Genomic DNA, 15,428 nt, shown 5'->3' on the forward strand with positions numbered 1-15,428 from the left:
CTTCCTGTTAATCTGCTTGAGAGTGTCTGATTCTAAGAAAGTCATGTCAAGCTATTCGATATACTCACAGATATACACTTGCTGATGTTTGGATAATCTCTACCTTCTGAAATCACCCTTTGAGTCCGGAATGAAAGGGGGAGAATTCTTATTCCTCCTAACGATACGGCTGTTTCAAATCAACAAAACAAAGTACAAGAAAGGTTAATTGTCGTTTCTACCGTATATACAAAGACGAGTTGATATGACAAATGACAAGATTGTTCTCTTATCGCTCAATTGGTTTGAGATCTACACAAGATAGTGATAACGATGATGATGATGATGCTGATGGAGATTGATGGTGGATACCTCAAAGATGATTAAAGTTACAGTGAAAAGAATTTCATCCCACCATGATAACAATAACCAGTACAGAGTCTATCGGCTAATAGGACCGGTCTACTGCATATGGTGTCATACAAAAATGCACACGCGTTTTACCATACGCTAAATATAAAAAATAAAATTTTGATTTTTCCATACACCACCATATCAAATAACCACCCTAAAAGTCCGTGCGTTTAAGGGGGGGGAAAGGTACGGATTTGTTCGGGGGGATGGAAAAAAAAGAGAAAATGAGATATCATGAAACAGCGGTTCACACGTAATAAAACCCAGCTATGCCTTGTTGCATGATGAGAACAAGTACAATCAGAGTACCAACTGAAAGCATATGAGATTGGAAGAGACGATTTGGTAATGCTTTGAAGGTTCAAAACACCTGATGTCATGCTTGTATAGATTAAAGAAGCATTCAAATGAAAAAGAAAATTGCACCATCTAGACTTTTTTGGCTGTGGCTTCTTTTTTTAATCAGTCGCAATCGGTAGTTTTGATTCTCCGATCGGAATATGGAATCATCACAATAATCGATAATGCCTCCGACTACACTTTAGTCATAGAGTACATTTGCGTTCTTCTTCGTATGATGAGAACTGACTTGCGAAATGCACTTGATCTTATAGGTAGATATGGGTCGTAAACCACAGATGGGATACTCGACCCTGTCTTGTGCAAGACCATGGCATAAATGCAAGATATCCTCCTAATCGTTGGATGTCAGGTATCAGTATTCTGTAAAACGTGCAATTTAACCATTCCCACGCGATTGGGAACGAAGAGGCACCGCCACTAAAAACATGCCTCAATTTACACAAGAATAGAAGGGAGATTTTGGGTGGTTTCAGCCAGGGCAAGGTTGGGATCTTTTGAAGCCGTTTTGACTAATTTCCCAATTCCGCCTATTCGGCGTCAACGGTTTTCTCAATTTCTCAAGGGGTGTATCTGCGAAACACAGGGATCTTGAGAGGGTTCAGGAACTTGGCCCGATAGAAATAAAAAATAAAAAAAAAGAGAATGTCTCGGTACGGTAACGGTAACTGTTTCTCTCAAAGAACAGCAAGAAGGGGAAAGAGCACTCGAAAGGGAAAATAGGAAACATGGTATGGCTTACGCATCTTTCCAAAGAAGCGCAGGGTAGTCGATCGTTTACCTACCTACCAAATTCAAGATTTCAAGGCAGAAAATAGAAAAATATGATTAGGTCAGCTGCCTAATCCTCCTTTCCACCGTACACAACCTATTGGGAATCGGAACTTATAAACAAAAAAATGGGACGGATAGTTTAACCCGAACAAAGTTGGAGTCAAAGTGAACAGTCGAAAATAACATTAGCTATAGGTAGATCTACGTAGTTGATCTAATCACAAGGAATGCATGCATCTTCACTTATTATACGAGTAAATCGTTCCACTCTCCCCCCCCCTCCACAATCTTGTCTAGAAGCTCATAGACCGAACATGAGCTTAGATCTAGGTATTTTGTAAGAAACAATCACAGATAGATCAGAATCGAAATCAAAGGAGGTAAAACATACCTTCCGGAACAAATCATATCAATATCACGATCACATCCCACCCCTTTCACCCCCTTAAACTAATTTTGATCCATTCTCAAATCTACAATCGAGATACCGCTATCTATATCAACATCATAACCTTCTTCTTGTCAGACTCGAGAGGTCGAGATTGAAAACATCAAAAGCATACATCGTTCCAACTGTAAGGATTCGTCATATCTCGACGAAAGGAGATTACCGATATTTGCACCCGAAAAAAATACCATCCCCAATTCAAATCAGCCAAGACATCACTCCAAGTAGAACAAGACAACCGATATTCACGAAACATATCTTCATATAACACCACGAAACCCAATCACGAAGCGACTTACGACATTGTACATGATACAATCTCATTATCATCATCATCCTCATCATCATCATCATTATTCTCTACAGACCGTATAATCTCTCCGATAATCCCTAATATCTGACGAACCTAAATTCACTTGATCTGAAACGCCCCATCAGTTACCATCAGCTCAATAAATATCTAGTAGAGAAGACACAGCTTCTCATCGGCCATCCCAAAGTAGATACACACACACTTCACTTCACACTCATCCCCTCATTCATCTTCTCCTATCATCGCACATCGCCTTTCTCTCTCTCTCCCTTAACTTCACAGAACACTCTCAAATAGCACTCGCTCCTTTCAGATACTTGACTTCTTAATCTGTCTCATTTTAGTTTAACCGTATCTGTCGTCATTACGCACGGACAGAAGACATAGCTCATATCTATCCCTAGAATACGCAGCGCACATCACAAACACATATATTGGAATTAGGTAAATAAGAGAATCATAAAACAGGCGAGGCGGGAAAAGAAGGTTACAAAAGTGGATTTCGACTCCGACCAACTATTATTCCCTACCAACCTTGTCATCTTCTTACTCTGGAGCTCCTCGATCCCCCTCCTCACCAATAGTTCTGTCCACTTTCACTTGCTATCCTTTTTGATCACCGATTCATCAATCCAATCATCATGTCTACAACGGCAGCCCCGATGTCACTTTACGCCCCTTCACCATCTTACGTACCGCGTACGCTATCCAGACCAAACTCACCTGCTCTCCCTCCGAAACCTCAGACAAACGGACACTATGGTCATGCTAGATCATCTTCTACATCTAGACTCGAATCGCCTTCGACAATACCCAGAGCTACGATGGTGTCACCAGGGTTAGGAGCTGCACCTACGCCCAGACTCGGCCACATGGAAAGAAGTTCAAGCGGACTAAGACATGAGGTCAAAGGCGAAGAGAAGGGAGTGAAAGATCAAGCTGCTCAAGCTATTTTGAAGGTGAGTCACCATATAACAATTGACCGACACTTACAACTGTAAATATGAGACTTGACTGATGCGGTCGCCGCTTCGATTAGATCTTATCTTCCTTACCTGCCCCTTTGCCTGAGAATCTGCCTCCCACATTCCTTCCTACACCGTCTACTTCCCCAGTGTCTGCAACTTCTTCACCACCACGTACTTTTGGTGAATATGCTCGCTCCTCCTTGAAACGAAACAAGCGGAAAAGGCCAACCGATTCCTCTGATTCATCTTCGGATGAACCACCCTCAGCTGGAGTTGGTCTCGGTCTCGGCTTATCAATGTCACCCGAATCAAAGAAAAGACCAAAAGGTGACTCGGGACCTGAAAGCATAAGACGATCTTCGTCATTCGGCAATGGAAGAGCTCTTACTCCTAACGGGCTGCCTACTCCTAGCCCAGCCATGCAGAGTAAAAAATTAGGTGGTAGCGGCTTGAGAAATGAAGTTATAGAAAAGGAAAAAGAAGAAGGTAAAGAAAATTGGTCAAAAGAGAAGTGGAGAGAAATGGCTCTTGCGTAAGTCGTATATTCCGCGTCCTTCGTTATTTCAGCAGAGTATTGTCATCGATCTGATCAAATTCGATTGGTCTAGTTACAAAGGTAGAGCTCTCTTACTAAAACGTCATGGGGACGCATACCAACGTGCTCCTAACGCTCACCCTCAATTCGTCTCGCAATTGCCTTATGATCAGCTCAAAGGACTTTTATGTCATACAGACGCTGTTCTATTTTGGCTCTACTCGTATTTCTGTGACGAACAAGGTGGTCATAGAATCCGCTCTTCACCGTACTACGAGTCGGCCCCATTCAGAGAATTTGTCAGGAAAGGCTGGGAATACGAGATGCGGAGAGTCCTTGAAGAAGATGATGGCAGAAAGGAAATGGCTCAAGCTATGGTCGGCTTAATGTGAGTTGCACACCGTTGGCCAAGTCACACGGACCGTTGCTGATTCGTGAAATATGTAGGCACCTGATAGAAGCTGTAATAGGCTATCATCTTCACTCCCAATTCCTTGTTCATCTCAATAGAAGAGGTAAAGAATTAGCTTCATCATCTACATTAAATGCGCATGGACCTTCACCTGGATCGACGACATCGAATTCACCGCCGGGGTCAGCTTTACCACCTTCTTCTCAACCTCATCCTTCACCAGCTGCCAGATCTTCCTCTTCCTCTTCACATCATTCACCCGAATCACAAGGATCATATTCTCTACCATCAGATTTACTTCCGTTAATCTCGGATTCTACTTCATCTTCGACCAAAGTTCATCAAAGTCTATTGACTTCACGTCATCACCTCACTTTGCGATTACTACGGACATATTTCCCAAAGACATTTGAATATGCTCTTACATCCGAATTGAACGACGAAGCATTGCCCGTCCCAGGAGATAATCTAGGTTCAGCGAAAAGAGTCGATGTTGATCATCCAGAAAAATTCGCTTGGCCAATAGAATTAGGAATGTGTGCACCTGTAGCTCATACAGTCGCGTTTGGAAGATGTCTAGTGGAAGAAATGGCCGAAAATATAGGTATAGTCTGGGAAAGAAAGTTGGAATAATGTTATTATTCTCTTCTGCCATTTGAATGCGATTCTTTAATTCCATATATATTTGTAATTTTCTTATTTGTCATATTCAATTGTTATATTTAATTGTTGATTATCAAACCTGTTCCCTGTTGTTTGTGGATTCCTGTGCGATCTGATGAGGTCGAGACGTATCATGTACTTTCGATTGTAGTCTGTAATTGTAAAACGTGGACCTTGTACTTTTTCCCATGATGTAATGAAATCTTATCTCGATCATCTCATTTCGCGAGGTTGTGCATGTGGCAACTTGAGTTTGAGCAACGAAACGTTACAGTCCTCCCTCTTGGGTAGCCCGCGATCACTGCACTGATCACGGATATTCCTTGGACTCCCAGAACGAGACACCATTACTAGCACTGAAAGAGGAGTGTTGGTGGCCCCCAACAACAAGTATTGTACGCATGACTTGGTCATTGGACTGTCCCTTATTCACCGAGACAGTTTGATATGTTGGGATCATTGCTCGCCCATCACTAAATGCAATCACCGAAATGAACAGATGGGTTAGCTGCGATCAGTCGCGAACGATGGGAATCAAAAAGGCTAATTGAGGATGCTTGTGATCTGTATTACACTTTGGCTTTGCAGATCTATGAGTCTTGGAGCTATGACCGTACAAAGATGCTAAAGTGTTATCTGGCTCTAGTGAAAGCCGGTGAACGAAAGAAGGATTCGATTTCAGGTTCTATATTTGATACATCGGTTGTTCTCATCCATACAAGTCTATCAATGTCAGAATGAGGCTCATCTATAAGTATGTAACCCATCTATGTATCTATGCTTAGAAACGATCTCAAATCGATTTCCTACTTGTCTATTTTTTATCTATTTATTATTTGTTGAGCTTGCGAAACCAACTCTAACTCCATTACTATAATCGTAAATACTGTACCAAGATTTCAAGAAAGCGTCACCTATGATAGCTAGGTTATCTGGGAAACCATCTGCCACAGCTAATACAGCGCCAATACACATAGTCGAGCCTGAAGAAGTTTTACCGAGATTGAAATCTACAAGATTCATATTGAAGTTTTTGTTGTTAAATCCTAAACTGACTGTGATGGAAGATTTACATGGATATTGATAGAATCCTTCACCGTATTGATCAGCTCTTGAAGATCCGGGAATTTGAGAATAGAAGGAATCGGCAATTGATGTAGGGACGTAAATGAGTGTGGTTCCAGTGTCGATAGCCTGCAAGGGTAAAACAAAGTCAGCTCATGATTGTCTACAGCAGAAGGAATATGAAAAGAAAATGACTCACCCCTATAAGAGATGAAGATAAAGCGTTCTTATTACCACCGTTGGTAGAGAACGAAGTCATTGATACAGACCAATACGTTTGTGAGATAACTGGAACCCATGAAATCGATCCTGTGAATTTGGATGAATCGTAACAACCAATACAAAGTTGACTACCTTGAGCTTGTCTTCTAGTCATATGAAAACCGAATAAAGGTGAAGAAACGGCTTTATTAGAAATCAAATTTTCGAAATAAGTTGGTTTTCCAGAAGATGAAATGGATGAAAAAGCCATTCCCATCACACCTGAATTTGGATTACCTTGGAAATCTGATGATTCCGAATTCACAGCACCGAAATATTGACCTTGAACCATTGTATTGGCAATCATTACATTTTCCTGTGCCAGATTACCTGAAACTGAACCTGATCCATATTGGACTGCGAATGATTGACTTGTCGATTTGAATGTTGATGATTTACTCGAATCAAATTGTTGTGATTGACAATTAGAACATCCTACAGGGAACCATAAATCTGCTGATCCTGTATCGAAATCAACTGATAGGCTTTGTGAAGGTGTTCCGATATTGATATTTCCATAATATAATACATCTAATGATCCTTGAATGTAATCTGTCAATGGAACAGTTGGGCTTCCTTTTCCTCGAGTTTTCAAATCTTTCATCACTGGTAGACCTAGATCTACGATACCAGCAGATAGTACCTTGGCGTTGGAATCGGAAGTGGCAGTAGTAGGTTTACTGGAAGGAGATAAGAAGGTTGATGTTGAGATTACATGTGTGGAACTTGGATGGGCTGATGATGTATGTGAACCGATAATGGGTGCTAACAAAGGAGCATGATTTCCCAGGAAGTTGAAGACTCCTTCGTCCTCGACTGATACGGAGGCTATCGGAGCTATTACAGCGGTTGCGGAAGGTTTTGATGCTTGAGATGAGATACTTGAAGGTGGTGAGATCGAGTTTGGTGCATTCACAGTCACTCCAGTGGACCATGTTTTGACGGCAGACGACGTGGCGGACGACACCAAGGAAGTAGATGAAGTGATGACGCCAGACGACGACAACGATGACGATGAGATGGATTTGGACTTGGATGATTTAGCAGATTGAGCAGCTTGAACTGGTAAAGCTGCACTTGGTTGTTGGAAAGCTACGTCTGCTTCTGCGACTTGAACGCCACTTAAATACTGAGCAGCTTTCGAGTACTTGTTCTTGACTGCTTTAAGCTCTTTCTGGACGAGGGCGGCAGCTTCAGAGTCGAAGATCGGGATGTAATCATCAGTTCGAGCAGATAAGATAGGATGAGAAAGTAAAGGTGATCTATGCGTGATAGGGATTGCCGTAGCTTGACCGGAAGAAATATCGGTGTTGGAAGCTCGTAGTGGTGAACCGAAGGTAGAAGGGAAAAGAGCAAGAGTAAGGAGGATTTGATAATAAGTTTGAGCGTGCATCTTGATTAAATGAGTTGATGAAATTGAATGTAATTGAGAAGGTTATGAATTAAAAGTTGTTATTATTGTTATAGTCGCTTGATTGGAGCTTACAAAGCTGTATTGTTTAAGTAATTGATTGATTGATTGATTGATAGATGAGTTGATGAATAACTTTGAAAATGTCGATTTTGATGTTGGTTATTATACCTTTCCCAAGCTCATTGACAATATCTTGAGTTGACACGATCGTATCATGTCAGTACCCAAAGCAGCGTTCGTCTACTATCGGAGCATCAGAGGTAGTCCGGATATCAACGCCTCTTCCGCTTTCTTTGACACCGAAATCACCCTGCTTTAGGTAGAACAGCATGACACGTGGGGGTTATCTTATCGATCTTAGAAGATTTTTATCATTGTCCGGTCGGAATCGAAACTCTCCATCCCTAATTTCCTACTGTCGGCGAAGGCTGATTAGTATATCTGACGTCAGCATGAAGGAGGCTGGAAAGTTTGTCAGTCTGAAACACAACTTTATCTGGAATGATGCGTATGAGACACCCAAGCAAATATAAAGAGAGCTAAACCGAAATTCGCATGATACGTTTGTCCAGAAGTGGTTATAAGATATAACAACAATACATGCGGTAAATTCGTAAATTATGAAAGTGGAAAGAGTCAGAGCCGTAAGATGAGATGTTCGAAAACGGAGAAGTAAGTAGGGCGATATGATATTGAAAGTATTGATTTTTGGGGAGATTAACCAAGGAAGTAAGTATATGATGGACCTAGCGATCATCGGTTGTTTTGATTGTTGAGCTAAAGCGGCGCCAAGTAAGCATTGTAATCGTAAGATGGTTTCAAGGCTTATTCCTGATTGGTATAACTCACGATTCGGAGGATACTTAAGAATAAGTTCAAGAAGTCCAAATACAAAGTCAAAGCTCCCAAAATCGCTTCGTCAACTGAAAGTCTCTTCATGATTTGTTGAGTATCATAAAGGACGAATCCGGCGAACAGAAGCGTTGAGAAACAGGCAATTCCAAGATCGACATTGGCGTTGAAAGGGAGGAAGATTTGTACGAGAGAAGCGGTAATCAAACCCCAGATACCGACAAACAGGAATGGGGCCAGCGAAGAGAAATCAAACTATCGAGGTATAGACGCGTTAGTGAATAATGTAGAACTGGGTAGAGAAGAGGTGTATATGATCGACCTACCTTGGTTTGGAACGTAAACAAAGTCAAACCGGCGAATACACCCAAGGTAAGGAAAAGTGCTTGAAGGACCTGCACATTGCGATCAGCTTTTAGGCATGCCAAATAGAAGATGTGTGTTTGGATATCAATCCGGCACTCACAATCCTGCCCTCAACCATACTAGTGACGAATCCAATTGACATAGCCTCGAATAAAGTGAATATACCCAGCAAGATCAGATTGGCAGGGTGATGATGACGTTTCCAGTAGACCATGAAGAGAGATACCATACTACCGATGAGTGGGATCCAAATGATCCAACTATTCTGCTTGGTGAAATCCGATACAGTAGGATAAGACATTCCGAGAGAAACAACGGAAGTCAAAAGCAGTTGAACGAATAATATGGAATAAACTTTTCGAATAAAAGCCATCCTGATATTTGAGTCGCAATCGATAACATTGACTCCTACTTTGAAGTCATCTGGAAGATCGTCAGGCGAGCCTTCATCCATCCACGCATTTCTCACAGCGCCGGCTTGTGCTGAGCTTCCAGCTTGAGCGGCAAGGAGTGGTACACTAGCATCATCGTTGGTGTTTGTGGTTCCGTATGTCTTCTTGGCAGGAAGTGGTCCAGCTTGAGCATCATCAGTGTACTTGGGGGGAGATGACATGGTGATTGTGTTGTCGAACTGAGTGATCAACTTGATATTAAAGAAGAGGATTAGGATCGAAAAGAAAAATGGATGAATGGAATAAACTGGAATTCAATGACGAGGGAGGAGTAAACCGGGTCGTCATGAGTTGACCGGTGGGTGGCAATATCCAGGTCTACTAACTATATCCCGGATTCATCATCTATTCAAACAAAAAACCACAAATCGGTGATCGCCGGCGTGGCCAAATGGTTAAGGTATCCGCTTCCTATTTTAAGTATTGATAGATACGTAGCCGATAGCGGAAGATTGCGGGTTCGATCCCCGCCGTTGGTTTCTTTTTGCTAGTTTCAAGCCGCTGACAGCTGGGGTCAGACGGCAGCATCTCCAGTGTGATCAGAAACGCATTGACAGGGCGCATACAACTGCAGGATCGAATAAAGAAGGGCTTATTTTTTGAACGATAGATTTTAGTCTGATATTTAAGGAATCAAGAAATCTGGAGCATTGCTCTGTGAGCCTGCGCTATATATACATGTCGTTAATCCTGCAAAATCGTCAAAACACGTGGCTTCACAGCTGCTGTGTGAGTCTCTGTCGTATAGGTGGTCAGTACGTTACGTTGTGGTGAATTGTGAATCACAATCCCGTGGAGACAGCTGTTCGAGTCAGCTCAGGGACATTACTTTTTGTGGTTATCTCATCTGAGGTTATCCCATCTGAGGCCATATTAAAGCTTTTTGTCTTAAGATTTCCTATGCGATTTCAAGTACGTCCACCTAAATCGCTGCTGTACATGTTATGTGATTGTGAAGTACGAAGATCCGAAAGAAAGCATGAGACGAAGATGAGTCTGAGATTTAGCGATTTGTGGCAATTCTGGCTCTGAATGAAACCGAACGTTGACTGAAATGAACACACTCGCGTTCGCTTCAATCTAGCTGTTAAGTTTTGGAAAACAGTGACGTTCTTTTTGTGTACAGAACTCTCTTTTCATCATCCAACAAACAACATTTTACACTTCAAAAGGATCGTCCTCAGTCACATAACATCACGTAAGACTGTAGGCAATTCTCATTATCTCCCCTCAACTCACTTTCTTTTAAAACACATGACGCATTCCGTCTTACCACCTTCACTCAAACGACCTCGCTCCACCTCGCAACCGCCTTCCCCATCATCTTCTTCTTCGCCCAAAAGAGCCGCGTCGGAAGACCCTTTTTCACCCACTTCAGATTCACCTAGACCAGATTTTCTTAGCAATAACAATCTCGTAGGCGGAAACAGTAGCATGGTCGGAACTAGTAGTCCCCTGAGACCAGACACAGATGCAGATACAGACGAAACGGGAAGTGGGGGTTGGGTAAAAAGAACGGAAGAAGTCAAACTTGATTCATCAGACAATGGGGATGAGGATGGGAATGAAAAAGGGGATACCACAGTGACTCAAGATCAACCTCGAGCCGAAAACATCTGGATGAAGAGATACGATGAGATTCTGAGTGAGCTTGAGTCTACATACAATCTGCGAAAAGGAAGTGACCATATCTTCCTTTTGCTGATGAGATAATTTTGAACAGATTTTCTTGGACCACCTTTTATACCCTATGATCGATACTATATCCTCCCCAAATCTATCATCGGCAAACTCACTCAGCTCGCTTATGCGAATGATGACGAACAATCAACACCTTCGTCTGACGCATATTCCGATGAGTTGAAAACCGCTATGAAGAGACTTGTGCCAGACGAGTCTGATGAAACCTTCTGGGTAATACAATCTTCCAAGAACTCCTCTGGAGGATATGCATTAGTTGGTCAAGGTAAACAGGAGCAAGTCTGGGCTTTGGGTGACGCAGAAGAGAATAGGGACTTTGCATTTATCCCAAGTGATGGCTGGAAGAAAATAATAGAATGGTAAGTCGACCTCCTCTTGTCGCTTGGAGATGATACGTATATTTATATGGGCAAATTAAACAGGTTCGGACCTTATGACGGACCTATATTACCTCGTTATTGTGTACCGCCTGAAAATATCGAGATCCAACCTGCTACAATCAGGTTATTCGTGATCTTAGCCCCTTCTTCAGGTTACACCAAACCTGAATCAGATGAAGCAGCACAAGTTGAGCTCATGTGTCCCAGTACTACATCGATGCCGGTTTTTAAAGACTTTGTCAGATCTGTTGCTTCTCAAAAACTCCAACTAGATTCGACAATTCCAGTGCGTCTGTGGAAAATCGAAAAGACTCCAGCAAGTGATGAAAAACTCCTATCATCTGGTCCACTAGTCATTTCACCATCCGCATTGGTTGGAACTTCGAGCAGTTTCCTACCCGCAGAAGATCAAGCAGAAGACTTAGCTGAAGCGGTGTTAGGAAACTCCAAAAATCAAATTGTAGCTATTGAGTTTGGGAAAACGGAGAATGACTTGGCCATATGGAACGTGGATATCGATGAGGAGAAAAAAGCTATAGAAAAGAAAGCTGCACCACTCTTCTCGAAACCTGCCTTTTTCGGTGGTTCTAACACTGCTCTGACAGTACCTCAAACTTCCTCATCTGCCGGTGGTTCAGTACAGACTAGAAGTCAGTCCAAGCAGGATCGGAAAGGAAAGGGATTGGTGGGATTACAAAATTTAGGGAATACCTGTTTCATGAATAGTGCCGTTCAATGTTTGAGTAACACTCAGGAATTGAGCGAATATTTCTTGTGTGAGACCAGACATGTTCCAAAAATCATATTCTGAGTAGCTGATATCCTATACAACTGTAGCCGGCGTTTATACCGAAGAATTAAATCGAGATAACCCTCTCGGTATGCACGGTAAAATTGCTGAAGCTTTCGGAGAAGTCGTTGAAAATCTTTGGGGCCCTTCGACATCATCTTACCACTCATATTCTCCTCGTACACTTAAATATACCACATCCAGATTCGCTCCTCAGTTTGCCGGTTATGGTCAACACGACACTCAAGAATTCATCGCTTTCCTATTAGATGGTCTGCATGAAGATCTGAACAGAATTATCAAAAAGCCGTACATTGAGAAACCAGACTGGAAAGCTGGTGGAGGCGAAGTGGAACTCGCTGAATTGGGTAAAGAGTGCTGGGACGGATACAAGAAAAGGAACGACAGTGTGATTGTCGATTTGTTCCAAGGTCAATTACAAAGCACGCTAGTCTGTCCAGATTGTCACAAGGTCAGTCCAAAGCCATCTCTTGTGATTCGTGCACCTGCTGATTGCCATCTCTGCAGGAATCTATCACAATGGATCCTGTAAGTCTCAAGTCGAGAGTAATGGTCTCATCTTTTGCTCATCGCTCACTTGTTTTCTAGTTTATGTATCTTACTGTCCCCATGCCCATCGCCCAACACCGACACATGAAGGTGCAGTATGTTGCGCGTGATGTTGAGAAGCCTCCTGTCACGGTGAAGTTGCTCATCCCTCAAAATGCCTCGTTTGCTCAAGTGAAGGACAAACTGGGATCGCTGGTTGGCTGCAGACCATCCAATGTAAGCCTATCATCGTAGGGTATATGCAGAATCGCTAATAGTAAAATCCTCCAGCTGCTCGGTTTCGACCTCTGGCACGGCCGTCCGTACAACTTCTGGGTTGATGCGGATCACAATAGCGAAGCAAAAGAGCACGACGTCATAGCGTTTTACGAGCTTGATGTTCCAGTCTCGGCTACAAGACGCTCTGTGGGAACAGCTCCTACAGATGACTCAATTACAGTCCCTGTGTATACCTTCAAGGCCAATGAACACAGTCGCCGTTACGGCAATGAATTCCCCACTCAATGTCACTTGAAACCCTTCTTCATCACCCTCTCAAAATCGGAAGTCAATGATCCAGTCGCTGTCAGAGAGGCTATCATGCGTGGCTACACTCGATTCGTCCGTCCAGAACGCAAAGACCAACTCTACGTACATGCTTCGAGTTCCAAAGCTGCCATACCTGCTCATTACACGCCGAATCAAAACGAGGACTCAGAGCCAGTCACCGAGATCCATCTGAATGGTGATCAGACTACCATCATTGAAGTCCCAACTACACATGACACAGCCTCGATGGATGTCGATTCCTCACAACCATCTTCCACTATTTCCGGACTCCATCCGAGCGCCTCAAGCACATCACTTGTCAGTCAAGGCTCGACAACTGGACGTTCGATTGCCGGTTCTGTCTCTGGTAAACTTGTAGCTCGAGCGGATCTCTTCAAGGTCCATGTCGCGGAAGCAGCAAGTGAACCAATGTTCAATTCATTTAAGAGCAAGGAGAAGGTTAACGTGCATCGTATTATCAACAAAGAGCCAAGCGAAGCTTCTTCGAGTTGGTCATCGCTCGAATCGAGGAAGAAGCCCAAGAAAGCTCTATTCAAACGAATGACCGCCGGCATAAACTCGATTGTTTCAACAGGCTATCACTCTGAAGATGAAGGACATCTCTCCGACGCTTCCAATACCTCTCCAATTCAGAATGCTCAACCTGTCATCAGACCTGGTGAAGGAATTTACTGTGAATGGTCATCAGCATTATTCGAAGAATGGCTTGATGAGGATGCGAAGGCTGACGAAATAGTTGATCCCGCCATTGATAAAGAACTGGCGAAGAAGAAAGAAGGTAAAAAAATTGATATAGAAGATTGTTTGGATGAATTCTCCAAAGAAGAAACTTTAGGTGAAGACGATTTGTGGTATTGTCCAGTGGTAAGCTCTTGTGCACGCCTCCAAAACGATAATAGCAACTTACTTTACCCATGTCATAGTGTAAAAAGCACCAAGCAGCTACGAAGAAACTAGAAATTTACAAAGCTCCAGACATTCTTGTAATTTGCATCAAGCGATTCGGCTCCTCTAGGAGGATGGGAGATAAGTTAGATAATATGGTTAATTTCCCTATAGATGGATTAGATCTTGGTAAAAGGATCGGAGAGAAGAAGGTGGCTCAGAGCTTGAAGATGAATAGCGGAACACTAGAGGAATATGGTATAGAGCAGGACGAAGGGGAAGAAATGATTTACGATCTTTGTGAGTGGCTTTTGTTCCTTCTTCTTAGCAGCTCTCAAAACCGTTTAACGCTAATGGAATATGGCTTCCAGATGCTGTCGACAATCACTTTGGAGGTATGGGCGGTGGGCACTACACTGCCTTCTGCCGAAACAGGGTTGACGGACAATGGTATAATTATGATGATTCGCGAGTATCGAAAGCGGATGTTGAATCTGTGCAAGTGAGTTGTTCGTTTCCCCATGGAATATTATGACAATAACTGAAGTCATCTGCAGAGCCGAGCGGCGTACTTGCTGTTCTATAGACGACGAACCAACAGACCAATCGGTGGTATCTCCAGAGTCAAAGCTGAGGTTAGTCTAATGTCCCTGATTACTCTCAGACTGCTAACATCGTATACGCGAGTAGCAAGCTTCTCGTGCTGCTTCTCCGCTTCCTTCTTCGCCAAATGTGGGACCATCGAATCTTCCATCTTCTGCGCTGGCTACAGGTCATCCATCGCCTGTCTCTGAAGCATCGGAAAAACTACCTTCATATTCCGATATTGACGATGATACCCCACCTACACCCGCTATGCCTTCACCTCAATTGAGCGACCTTGGAGACTCTGATATCGACCCCTCATTTGCGCCTTCTCAGAATCAGAAATGGAGGAACGTTGATCTGAGCCAAGTCGGACAAAGTATTGGTTTTGGAAATAACGCTTGGACGACACCTTCCAATCCATCTGCAGTGGGGCACACCTTCGGAGGGACTTTGACTCCTCAAACGGACTCTGATACGCTAGCATCCTCGGCAGCCTCAACAAGCGATGATGCTCACGATAAAGGAGAAGAACTTACCATGCCCGGAGGAGTTGAAATACTAGGTAAAAAGGACGACTAGAAAGGGATACTTTCATAGTAGAAGTGATTTGTTGTATGATTAAGGGGAAACATATGTTTACTTGAAATTAAGCATTTCTCAACATGTGCATATGATATATAAGTAATGCA

The 15,428-nt window shown here is 42.9% G+C and overlaps 4 protein-coding genes across 4 annotated transcripts; 2 read left to right on the top strand and 2 right to left on the bottom strand.

The window, feature by feature from the left end:
- Positions 1–2,929: 2,929 nt before the first annotated feature.
- IL334_006977 (uncharacterized protein) lies at positions 2,930–4,836 on the top strand (the record flags this gene model as incomplete). The annotated part of the gene is made up of 4 exons (XM_062938672.1): positions 2,930–3,247; positions 3,328–3,788; positions 3,865–4,179; positions 4,239–4,836. 4 exons carry the CDS (start codon positions 2,930–2,932, stop codon positions 4,834–4,836), a joined length of 1,692 nt encoding a protein of 563 aa, XP_062794723.1.
- An 855-nt stretch (positions 4,837–5,691) lies between these two features.
- On the bottom strand, positions 5,692–7,585 carry IL334_006978 (uncharacterized protein; the record flags this gene model as incomplete). The annotated part of the gene is made up of 2 exons (XM_062938673.1): positions 5,692–6,060; positions 6,131–7,585. 2 exons carry the CDS (start codon positions 7,583–7,585, stop codon positions 5,692–5,694), a joined length of 1,824 nt encoding a protein of 607 aa, XP_062794724.1.
- A 774-nt stretch (positions 7,586–8,359) lies between these two features.
- IL334_006979 (uncharacterized protein) lies at positions 8,360–9,437 on the bottom strand (the record flags this gene model as incomplete). The annotated part of the gene is made up of 4 exons (XM_062938674.1): positions 8,360–8,383; positions 8,456–8,713; positions 8,785–8,853; positions 8,925–9,437. 4 exons carry the CDS (start codon positions 9,435–9,437, stop codon positions 8,360–8,362), a joined length of 864 nt encoding a protein of 287 aa, XP_062794725.1.
- A 1,093-nt stretch (positions 9,438–10,530) lies between these two features.
- On the top strand, positions 10,531–15,318 carry IL334_006980 (uncharacterized protein; the record flags this gene model as incomplete). Its single annotated transcript, XM_062938675.1, has 11 exons — positions 10,531–10,921; positions 11,000–11,336; positions 11,400–12,133; positions 12,195–12,619; positions 12,676–12,696; positions 12,757–12,933; positions 12,988–14,130; positions 14,190–14,451; positions 14,523–14,653; positions 14,709–14,786; positions 14,842–15,318. The coding sequence occupies 11 exons, from the start codon at positions 10,531–10,533 to the stop codon at positions 15,316–15,318; spliced, it is 4,176 nt and encodes a 1,391-aa protein (XP_062794726.1).
- Between the last annotated feature and the right edge of the window lie 110 nt (positions 15,319–15,428).

This window comes from Kwoniella shivajii, chromosome 10 (assembly GCF_035658355.1).
Source record: "Kwoniella shivajii chromosome 10, complete sequence".
Taxonomy (NCBI): domain Eukaryota; kingdom Fungi; phylum Basidiomycota; class Tremellomycetes; order Tremellales; family Cryptococcaceae; genus Kwoniella; species Kwoniella shivajii.